The 12,072-nt window shown below is 37.7% G+C and overlaps 1 protein-coding gene across 3 annotated transcripts; it reads left to right on the top strand.

The window, feature by feature from the left end:
* The first annotated feature begins 200 nt into the window (after positions 1–200).
* LOC103698793 (pto-interacting protein 1-like) lies at positions 201–11,319 on the top strand. Of its 3 annotated transcripts, none has more exons than XM_039132711.1 (8): positions 201–344; positions 6,028–6,146; positions 6,254–6,504; positions 6,579–6,705; positions 9,618–9,891; positions 10,073–10,205; positions 10,355–10,441; positions 11,015–11,319. In XM_039132711.1, exons 2-8 carry the CDS (start codon positions 6,062–6,064, stop codon positions 11,144–11,146), a joined length of 1,089 nt encoding a protein of 362 aa, XP_038988639.1. In that variant the 5' UTR covers positions 201–344; positions 6,028–6,061; the 3' UTR covers positions 11,147–11,319. The 3 variants fall into 3 exon arrangements, with proteins under 3 accessions (XP_038988639.1, XP_038988641.1, XP_038988640.1); XM_039132713.1 differs by having other exon boundaries at positions 220–344; positions 6,038–6,146; XM_039132712.1 differs by having other exon boundaries at positions 221–344; positions 6,008–6,146.
* The last annotated feature ends 753 nt before the right edge of the window (positions 11,320–12,072 follow it).

Raw genomic sequence — 12,072 nt, 5'->3', positions numbered from 1 at the left:
TAGGTGGACTATACGAGTTCTGACAGCGATGCCACGTGCTTCGTTCTCGTGCTCGGGTCAAAGTCTCCCATCGGAGGTGATCTTACCTCGTGCCGTACACATGGAGCCCGTGAAGGTTGCCGTCCGTAGGCGTGGTTGTACGCGTTGGGGGCAGGGGGGTGGGCGTACTGCCGGTGACAAGAACGGGTCTCAGCGTAAAATAGAAGAGCTCGGACAGCGCCCGGGTTCTTCTGCGGCCCTCCTGCCTGTGCCGCTCTTGCTATTCTACGTGCCAGCTCTGGCCTTAGATCGCGTCGCCTCCAAGATCGCTGTTGCTCTCTGTCTGAGTTCAAGAGGTAATAAAGGTGAGATTTTTTTAACCCTAAAATCTGTTGATTTCTTATCAGTTTCTGAGTCATTTTACTCTTTCCTGGTAGTTTGTGGGTTTTTAATCTCCGATCTTTTGAGTTTGTTTGACTGAATTGATCAGTATACATCTTCTTTAGTGGACAGATTTTTGAGTTCCGCGTCTCTTTTGAACTGTTGATCTCTGTTGATTGGTTATTGAATGTGTGGATACTTGGGAATTGGATTTTTTCGGAAGAAGAAATTGGATCTCGGATATGACCATGGAGTAACATATTCTAAGATAAATACTCGATGGTATTATGTTTGTGTGCTGTAGCACAATTTTCTGCTGAGTTCAGTGGTGGTATTTGCCCATTGCGATCTTGTTTCTCTTCCTATTGTTGCTCCATTTGATGTGCTGAAAAGTCACCATGCGAGGAGTATATTATTCATTGTCATCTCAAATTTTGTGTATAACATGGTATACATGAGGTATTGGGAAGGTATGTGGAAGTTGTTATGCTTCCTTCGTCTTGACGTGTATCATAATTACCTAGTGTTTCTATTATAATTGGATGGACATATATAGTCCTTAAATTTTGTTTACACCACATCCTAACATGTGATATAACCCCAAAGATAGGTTGGATAACCGCCATGTGGTGATGACAAAAACTTAGTAATGAGAGCCTCTTGCCTCAGTAATGAAAAGTAGGTTGAGGGTTCATGATTGATTTAACAAAGCAAGGATGAAAGCCACTAACTGGAGTTAAATATTGGATAGGACTATGTGCATCTTGCCTATATCAAGAACATGAAGATTGGCTAAGATGGTGGCACGCGACCACATACAGGATTAAATGATAGTGGTAGACCGATCAAACTATCATGAAGTGCCATGCAAGATAGGCCGAGTCAACATCTGAAGAGAGTTGGTTGAAACAGGTGGAATGGTTACTTGAGGCGCATGCTAAGTTCCAAAAAGTTCAAAAGTATAGACCGATTGTGAATATGACCTACTAAAGATACTAAGTATTGACTTAAAAGCCAATCATGACATACACAAAGGCATCGGCATAACTCAAGATGGAGTGTTGGGCAACAAATGGCATTTTTTAGTGACATTGCCTTATGCTCATCAGATAGAAAGCAGTCAAGAAATATGATTTGTGGAGCCATCCTTTATCTTGGATAGCGAACGTCTCTTTGCAAGCTCGGTTATGCAATACAGTCTAGAAAAATAAATGTGCCTTTGATTCACTTCAACTCATTGTCGATCAATAAAGGCAGATGAAACCAATTTCTCAACCATAACAACCCATCTTTGATGAGTTCCACAATTTGGCATGCTAGGTAAAGGCACATGCTGTAGATGTAGGAGTGGCTTTATTTCAGAAGATTTATGTTAAGATGGAACAATAGCCCACTGTAATTAGATGGAATTAATAGGAAATGTATAAGGATAGCATAGAGAAGAGAACAGGCTAGTATTAGGTGATTGTACATGGAATTGCAGGTATTACGTAGGATATTAATCAAGAAGAAAGTAGACTTCCTTTTTAGTCCATCTTGCTACCTCCCACCCTATGCTCTTGTCCATAAAGAGTATTATTACAGAACTATGTTGAGATTAAATTGCAGAAGACCTAATATGGGAGTTTATTTGGACCTGAAAGTTGGATCTGATTGGATTTATTGCTAAAAAGGAAGAAATGGAAACAGGAAACCTGTCTCATAGACCAACAACCTTTTATGGAGTTCAGGATATTTTGGGAACAAAATTTGACAAGCAAGATGTTTGCAGAATATTGCTAAACTTCATAACTTCCTTTTTAATATTGTAAAGATATAGGGAATGTAATGTAAATTACATGTCCATGACTAGCAAGCCGTATCTATCTGGCATAAGATATTGGCATCTGTTTTATCAATGTTTGAGAACATGTATGATGGGTTCTTGACATAAGCTGTTTAAATTGGTGTAGTTTTTAGAGCAGAGATGAGGGAGGCATACGAAGGTGCCAAATGAGAATTAAGACATTTACCTCTGCATAGGATGTCGAGTACATTCTCTAGTACTTCTACAAAAAATGATGGGAAGATTTAAATATGAATCATCAGAAGCAACATTTTCACTGGATATAGGAGCATAAGTAGGAGAGAAATCAGAATTACCTGGAGTTGGCAAGGAGGATTCTGACTGGTCTTGATCATTAATTGAATCAGGCTTCTTATTCCTTCTTTGGTAGACAAGACACTCACCTCTTTTGGATCAGTCTTCTCTGTAGTAGGCATAGAGTTGCCAAGATTAACTACAGCCTCAGTTTCATTTTGACTAGTAGATTTGTCAAGAATAAGAGGAGAGGGTGGATGATTAGGATGAAAAGAATGGGAAATAATAGAAGTAGAAAGAGGAAGAATCAAAGAATGTTCTTCCATCCAGCTAGTCTCCTTCTGAACAGGATTCCAAGGAGAATTGAAAAAGGACTAAGGCCCTGGGAGCTTCTGGAGGGCCAAAAAGTACTTTCTGGCTCTCCAAAAGTACTTTTAGATAAAAAAATGGTGTTTGGTAAAATTTTCGGAAAGCTGTTTCAGCTTTTGCGGGAAGCTGAAAACAGCTTTGGGGGAAAAGCTCTAATTTGGAGCTTTCCAAAAATGCTGTTTTCAACTTTGTCAGAAAGCTATTTTTTGGACTAAAATACCTCTATTTGAATCATACTTTTTTTCCCCAAAACTCTCATCCCGCCTCTTCCTCTCTCTCACCCATCCTCTCCCTCTCCCTCTCTATCTTCTTCTTCCTCTCAACGCCGCCGCCTCTGTTCCTTCTTCCTCTTCTTTTTTTTTCTTTTTTTTTTGTTTTGAGAGCTCGTGGCTACCCACGATGGCAGCCACCATACCGGCCACCACCCATGGCCGGCGACCCCTCTATATTTCAATAAAATAAAATAATAAATAAATAAATAAATAAATAAAATAAATAAAAAGAAAAATAATGAGTGAGTGGCAAATAATCTGATCTAAATAAATAAATAAAAATAAATATTAGTAATTATTTAACCAATTTTATCACCTAGTTAGAAAATTTGTTAGAGAGATAAATGATCATTAGAAGGATGAAAAATTAATTTACACTAATAATTATAATATTTTATATATTTATTATTATATTATACTATAAATATAATATTATATTACATTATATCATAATACATTGATATTTTGTATTAAATAATTTAATATTATATTAAATTATTATTCTATAATACATAATGTTATAGTACTATATTATAATAATATTATATTACATTACATTAATATTATACTATATCATATATTTATGTATTAATACATATTATATTTTATTATGCTCTGTTATATAATACTGGTACTGTTCTTTATGGAAATTTTGTCACACAAAAGTACTTTCTCAGTTTGTTTACCAAACACATGTTAAAGTGTCACAGCATTTTAGAAATGTAGTTACCAAACAGCAAACAGCTTTTTATAAACGCTCTGCTTCAGACAGCTCTACTTCCAAAAGCTCTACTACTAACAGCTCCTCCAAACAGGGCCTAAGACTAATAGGAAAGGACGTCCTTAGTGACATATTTTCTCTCAGTTTCAGGGTCAAAGCATTTGTAACCCTTCTGTTTAGAGGAATATCCAATAAAATTGCTTTAACAGCTTTAGGATCCCATTTAGTTTTTTTTATGATACGTAACATGAATAAAAGAAAAGGAATACAGATTGGGATCAAGAACATATAATGGGTCCTTCATGTCCAACACCTTGCATTCTGTTAATCACATAGGCTATTGTAAGCACTGCATCTTTGTGTTAGAACAACAATGCCCTTGCTTTCTCTAATAAATGATTATTCTCTCTCTGCAACACCATTCTATTGAAGGGTTCAGACAAAGGAAGATATCACACTATCATCATCAAGAAATATATTCAGTGTTCTCTTGAAGTATTCTCACATTTTTGTCATCACAATACTGTTCTGTCAAATTGTGTTTCCACCATCTTGTGAAAATTCTGCATGATACATGGCATTTCATCTTTGCTTTTCATTATATAAATCTAGGTACATTTTGAACAATGATCAACAAAACTAATGGAATATCTATAACCACCTATAGCAACAAAGGGTGAAGGACACCTCAAACATCTGAATGAACTAGGTTGAAAGGACAAGTAACTTTATTTGTTGGAGGAGGACAAGATATTCTACAGTCTACATTGTTTTGCCAACTGCTAAACAGGACATTAAAGACTTTCACAAGCAGTTAACTTGAACAATTCAGGAAATAAAGTTCTTAAAAGAACTACATGAAAACTGCCCTAGTTTAGCATGCCAAAGATAAACCCTGGCTATAGCATCTTTATTTTCCCTAAACCAACTACTAGAAAATTGAAAAGCAGAGGTGGCATCTCCATTGAGGATGTAAATCCCTCCAACTTCATGACTATTCCTAATCATTCTCCTTGTTTATTGATCCTGGAAAACAAAATAAGTAGCAAGGAAGTTTTGACACAATCCAAGTTTTTAGTGACGTAATTGATTGAAAGCAAATTGGTATCAAAGTTAGGAACATGAAGAACCAAATTGGAAACTGTAAAAAGGGATCCATCAACAATTCTAACTTTTTCCTTATCCTGGACTTAAAAAGGAATAAGAGGAAAACAAGGATGCAGAACTAGTCATAAGATCGGCGGCACCTGACTCAATGACCCAAGTTGCACTAGCAGAAGACTAGATCTATTCTATATCTGCATAGCATTTCCTTCCGAAATCTTCAAAGAAACAAAAAAAAAAGGAGACAATGCATTTATGATTCCAGCCGTGAAGACTAGTAAAAGGAAGGATCGAAATGTTTGCCACTTTTTATATTCCTAACAAAGAACTTTCCCGAGGACCAATTGAGAAAGGATCTGCATGTCTATTCCTTTTTGGAATCTTCTTCTTGGTTCCTTCAACCAAGGCAATGCAAAATTAGGGCTTCTTCTAATTCATGATCGGCACAAAAGAGTCTTTATTTTCCTGTTATTAAATATGAAGATAATGAAGGAAAAAATTGGAAGCGCGGGATAGAGAATCCATCATTGAATCACCTCTCTGATACCATGTTTCAGTAGTCAGAACTTTGGATAAGAGACAAGAAGACAAGAAGAAAAGAGTGAAGGGAAGAAGAGAAGAGGATGCCCCTCTACTCCTATTTATATTAAAGATGTGCAAATTACAATAATGCTCCTATGGTGAACCTATTTTACTCTCTCCATGGACATTTATCTTGGTTTTCTTTTCTACCTAGGAGTCTCGTATCTAGGACATGCATGGGAGATAGAATTTATTTATAATCATACTTTTAAACTTCTGCTATTCTTCCCCTTTTATTTGTTGAGGACTCACATGAGATCTCATTGAACATCCAATGGACATCTCACATATTTCTTGTTATATAGTAGTATATATTTAAAATACAAATGCATAAATGGATATAAATATATAGATCCTAATGTACTCAAACATATTAAGTTAAATTTGAACCCTTCAACTACATGACATGCCATTTGTATTGTAAGTTTGAGATTGTTATTTCTTTGCTAATTTAAACTGTATACCAATGATCCCTCTTATTATCGATGAGAAACATTGCTTATTGGATGCTCATTGTAGATGTTCTTTTCTTTTGGAAGACTGTATTAGGAATTGCTTTAAGAAGAGAGAATCATGTCGTGCTTTTCTTGCTGTGAGGAAGATGATGTCCATCGAACAACTGATAGAAGAGATCCCCATATGGGAAGCCATTCAGTAGGTAATATGGATTGAGTGTAAGATTTTGAATTAGCTACCATTATAATGTATTTGTTAATCTTATCTGCTGATACATGGCTACAAATTTGAATGGCATGTATTATGTAGGGATTGATGGACCATATCGTGCCACAGAGCCTGCCCCTAAGGGTGCTCAAACTGTAAAAATCCAGCCTATTGCAGTCCCAACCATTCCTGTAGAAGAAATAAAGGAAATTACCAGAAGTTTCAGTGATGAGGCATTAGTTGGTGAGGGTTCATTTGGCAGAGTATATTTTGGTGTTCTTAAAAATGGGAGAAGTGTGGCCATAAAAAAATTAGATGCAAGTAAGCAGCCAGACCAAGAATTTTTGGCACAGGTTTGGCAATCATTCCTATTAATTGAATATGCTTTCGACGTGGGTTTATGTGCTCCTAATATAAGATTGTACAGGTTTCTATGGTATCAAGGCTAAAGCATGAAAATGTTGTGGAGCTGATCGGTTATTGTGTTGATGGAAATCTCCGTGTTCTTGCCTATGAGTTTGCAACTATGGGATCCCTTCATGATATTCTTCATGGTATGGACCATCATGCTAAAACTCTGTTCTATTGGCTCAAGTTAACAAATTGCAATAAGAATTTTCAGTAATTGTTGATGTACCCTGGAGTTATCAATTCACTATAGTCAATTTTTGAGAACCTTTTATGATTCAAAATTGCTGGATCACAATATCAGCCAACAAACAGCTAGAAATCTAATAACCAAAATATTATAAAGTGCAAATCCAATCCTAGGATAACTAATGTTTTTTGCATGTAAGGATCACACTAAAAGCATTAATGGAACATCAAACTCAATATTCTGCACATAATAATTCAATACCAGCACACAAAAATTTTGAGAAAGAGGGAAAGAAAGCACTGAAATAAAGTAGTCTAAGTTAGACTTCAGATGGGCCCTAAGGGCATTTAGGGCTTGTGATGTGACAAAATAATAAGTAATAGAAGTCTCGAAAATTGAACTAAATGATGCAAGATATAGCAGATACAAGGAATTATTAAAGAACGGTGAAATATAAAATGAATGAAAGTAAATAATAATGAGAGATGTACTAGGTTTGAAGTTTCTGCCATTAGGGAGGGCAACGATGCTGACTTTCATATTACGTGGAGAGAATATCCCCAAAGTGAATGGAATGAAGAGAGTAGGAGTTCGGCCTTTTGCTGGAACTAGAGGGCAAGATTGGCATGATAGCCGAGGGAAGATTGAGTCGGAAGGTGGGGGAGTTTGATCCAATGTTTTAAAACTTGGACTGGACTAGCCGGTTCGATTGGGGACCAGACAGGTCTCCGGTTCGAGTCATTTAGAAATTAGGACTTAGAAAAAAAATGGATAAAAACTGGTAGAACCGGGCAAACTGGTCAAACCGACCCGTTTGAGCCAAGTTGCCCATCTTCCATCGCCATTACCAGCCTGGACCTCTCCATGACCCACCCCCACCATTGACATCTACCACCCTACCCCCTTGTCATCGAACTCATTTGCCATCTGCCTCTTAGGAGCTTCTTCTAGATCACCAACCATGACATCTCCGTCCTGGTCCTCGATCAAACCATTTTCGTCCTCTGATCCTTCCACAAGTTGCCTTCTGCTGAGCGATCGAAGTACTCCTCCCGCTTCCTAACCGTGGCATTCCTACTTGAACGTGGACCTCTACTTTTCGGTAGCGGCGAGCTAGTGGGATGTGATCCAAGTGGTGATGGGTCCAACTTGGGAGGAGCTGGATCAGATCTCAGTGGTGTGCCAATGAAGCTAGTGGCGTGGGATGAGCACGTGACCGGGGTGGGGCAGGCAGTGATGGGGATGATGGTGGAGGGGCTTGGGTTGGGGTCGGGGCGGCTTGAGGAGATGAAGACTCGAGGGGAGGACCATGGTGTGGCACTACTATCCACCCTGCACCGAGCTAGATCTCCCATCCGATGGGTTCCTTCTTTAGGGGTTTTTCATCTTCCCCTCGCTGTTTATTTTATGGGCCTGGTGATTAGATTTTGCGAACTACAGCTATAGCTTTCAGCTACTTCTTTGGCCCCAAACTGGAATTTCACCAAGGACCATGAGATAATAGTTCTAGACACAAAGGGTGCAAGTAAAAGAAAATTGGCTTCAGAAAAATAAAGGATTACACAATCTAAGAATGCCATACAATAGATTGTCATGCAGGCATTTCCAAATGCATGTCATGGAAACAAGTACAAGCTGATTGAATTCAAAAGAATTTGATTAGTTTTAATAACCATCCTGGGACTTGATCGGTGCACCATCATTTTTCAGAGCTTCCATCACATTGGACACTCTGAAAGGCACTGTGAAATTATAAGCTTTGATTAGTTTCATTAGTTCTTGGGATCATACGGTAGGTTTCAAATTCCAACATTGGAGAATGCAAGCCTGGTTATTGTCAAAAGCTAGTCAACTTCAGGAAAATGTTAATTTACCCTTGATAAGTCCTATTTGGAATTTTTGTTAATATGGAAAATCACTACATAATGATCATATGATGTTCCTCCTGGTATATGATGCTCTAACCTGTAGCACTCTCTGTATCAGGCTTGTAAACTGTCAAGCCTGATATATGATGTTGGCCCTTTCCATATCAGCTTAAGCTTTTTAGGTCTAGAGGTTAGTTAACATAAACAATATAGAGTACTATCTTATCTGTGTAATAATTATAAGACTTGATGCATGTTCCCTGGACCTAGCTGACGTGTACTTGATATAGAATGCATCAAAGGCTGGCAAAGCAAGTGGGTCCAGAGGTAGTTGGCAGTTAGTTGGCTAATTTACTTTGGAAACTAAATCCTGAAGGATGATGACGTAAGGCATTGATCTAAGCTAAAATTGGAAATCAAATATCAAGTGGAGAAAACGTGACGTCAGAATCAACCAAAGATGTTGTCAGATCCTAACCAATGGCAGAATCAAATCATGTCTAGGATTCTTTTTCTCTTCTCTTTTCTTAAATGTAAAATCTCCTTCCTATTTAGGAAGGTAAATGTGGATGTAAAATCTCAACCATTGTAAAGCTCAATTAAGTTGAATTAGATCACAGTTTTTCATCTTCTTCTCTCTGCAAATTGTTCGTTTTATTTTTCATTCTTCTTCCTATCTTGCTACTCCAGCTTTGCTGGGGTCGTTCTTCTTCCTTTTCCAGAGACAACGTCACGTGCATTAAGATTCTTTGCAAATATCTTCAGTTCTTTTCTATTGATACGCCTCTAAAAATTCTTTGCATGAACCAATAAATTTCATTCAACTACATCCAACTATTTTTTAAGTTGCATGAAGTGTGCCGTGTTAGAGGATGTAAATCAACTAATGAAGCAAGAACTCACAACACTACTCCAAATAGTTGGGATGAGACCAATCAATCGTTTTGTTGGTTTTCAGTATTTAAGTACAGGTAATTTAATGCATAGTTATCTGATACAGGGAGAAAAGGTGTCAAAGGAGCACAGCCAGGTCCTGTTTTGTCATGGACGCAACGAGTTAAGATTGCTGCAGGAGCAGCGAAAGGACTTGAATACCTACATGAGAAAGCACAACCTCATGTTATTCATCGGGACATCAAGTCCAGCAATGTTCTACTTTTTGATGATCATGTTGCGAAGGTAGCAGATTTTGACCTATCGAATCAGGCTCCTGACATGGCAGCTCGACTTCACTCTACTCGAGTTCTTGGTACCTTTGGTTATCATGCACCAGAGTAAGTTCTGTCGAGATTGAAAATGTTTGTCTTTATTGAATCACTTATGCCTTCACGTGAGCAGAGTTCACAGATTGAGATTTGTGTGTTTATTCTAGAGTAATTTAACCTGGAACTAAGTTCATTTGCATCCTTGCAATTAAAGTACCTTTAATTTGAGGTGTTTAACTCAAGCTGGCAGATATGCGATGACGGGACAGCTTAGCTCTAAGAGTGACGTGTACAGCTTTGGTGTTATTCTTTTGGAGCTCTTGACCGGCCGCAAACCAGTAGATCATACATTACCACGGGGCCAGCAAAGCCTTGTGACATGGGTAATCAATTCTTTCTTTTGTTTTTTTAATATAATCTTCCTTTAGTGTTTGTTTAAGAAGCACTTTGAAGGCTTGTAAGCGTAGCTTCATTGTTAGAACATTGGTATATTTTTTTTATGCCCTATAGGACTAATTGACACATTATGCAGGCAACACCAAGGCTTAGTGAAGACAAGGTAAGGCAATGTGTGGACACAAGACTAAGTGGAGAATATCCTCCCAAAGCAGTTGCAAAGGTGATCGCTGTGGAGCTTACTCTAGTTTTTATTCACAGAGTTTGTCCGTGCTCTTTTCTATGTAGTTCTTAGTACTTAATCTGATGAAATTTTCTTGCCAGAGTTCCTTTTCATATTCTAAACAAACTTTTTCCAAAAATGATGTCTAATTGTCGACCACCCCAATATGTTTAAAATGAATTGGTCTATATTATGAAGGATGATTGCTCTAGCACCTCAGCTTAGAAATTCTACACCCTTAAGCATATCTAACTATGCCAAAATTTTCTCATTTCAAGTTTCCAACCCTCTAGTTTCATGATGGTTGTACTGTTATCTTCAGTTGGTAAGTCAACTAATGATCTATTTCCTTTCAATGCGGCCCATATCGAGTTGAGTCATACAATTGAGATCTTGATATATGATTGCTCTAGTGATCTTTCTGATGATTGCAGTGTGCATAATTTTTCGTGAAAACGAAATGCTCGATCTGTGTATTATTGTGTTTGGATATTAATTACTTGTGCTGATATTGTAAGTTTCAATAATGCCCTCTTGTTTTGACCTTCTTATGTCTCTATTTGTTGGAAACAGTTTGCTGCGGTGGCTGCGTTGTGCGTGCAGTATGAAGCTGATTTCCGACCAAACATGAGCATTGTTGTCAAAGCTCTTCAGCCCTTGCTGAATACTCGATCTGGCCATCCTGGGGAGGCAGCGGGATTGTGAATTCCTGCTCCTCCCACTCTTTGCTGTCTTATTGGGGAAATGCATCATTAAGCTTGTTGGCTAAATGACGGGGGTCGATCGAATACCATTCTTCTCGAAGGACTAATGATTCGAGAACCTACTGTATTTGGATATTTCTTTAATAATGGATGACGTTTTTTTTTGCCTGTTAAGTCCATATGATGAAGTTTGAGAATTTCTCCAAGGGGGACTTTGTCCAAGATGGGCAGTTCTGGATGGATATGTTAGGTTTTTCTTAGAATAAAAGACATGAGCGGCAGGCCTTTTTTTTTTTTTTTGGGTGAAAATAACAATTCATATAGCTCTAGCTTGAGTACATCCAGCCAAATTCAGAAAAAGTAAAGAGTACAGAAAGATAGGAATGTCAGCTACATATGTCCAAGGAAACTTCCCAAAGTGCCGGACGAGTGGTAGGCCCTTTTATGTCCATAGTTGAGCAACTATGCTCCCAAACTCGTTGAGAACGGAGAAATAAAGTGGTAATGATATGTATTATCAGTAAACTATATTAGTAATATAAAAATGTAATAATGATAAGAGAAATTTAAAAGAAGTAGAAAAAAAAGATTCTATAAATTTGTACTTTTCAAGGATGAGTAAGCAGAAACCAAAGCTCATAATAAACCAAAAACTTGGCCAAAACTCCTTCCTAAATGACACTCTGTAAGCTTTGTGCCAATCCACCACTAGGCGCATAATATGAGAAAAGAATTAGTGTATCTAAGCAACATTTGATGATGAATCACTGCAAATACTTCAATCATATACAAGATTTTAAAAACCGATATTGGATGGTGCATATTTTTGAAAAATTAGTACGATTCTAAGTACCGTGTACTGGTAGTGGGTTTTGTCGGAATGGTATGGTACCTCTCTTACCATCCCATTCCCACAGTTTTTAGCAC

Source organism: Phoenix dactylifera, chromosome 13 (genome assembly GCF_009389715.1).
Source record: "Phoenix dactylifera cultivar Barhee BC4 chromosome 13, palm_55x_up_171113_PBpolish2nd_filt_p, whole genome shotgun sequence".
NCBI classification, from domain to species: domain Eukaryota; kingdom Viridiplantae; phylum Streptophyta; class Magnoliopsida; order Arecales; family Arecaceae; genus Phoenix; species Phoenix dactylifera.
This window is presented reverse-complemented; position numbering and strand designations above follow the sequence as displayed.

Excerpts from the sequence above, each read along its gene's own strand:
- LOC103698793 (XM_039132711.1), top strand. The coding sequence starts at position 6,062 with ATGTCGTGCTTTTCTTGCTGTGAGGAAGATGATGTCCATCGAACAACT. Across the intron at positions 9,892-10,072 it reads TTTGGTTATCATGCACCAGA|ATATGCGATGACGGGACAGC; the intron begins GTAAGTTCTGTC and ends TCAAGCTGGCAG. Across the intron at positions 10,206-10,354 it reads AGCAAAGCCTTGTGACATGG|GCAACACCAAGGCTTAGTGA; the intron begins GTAATCAATTCT and ends CACATTATGCAG.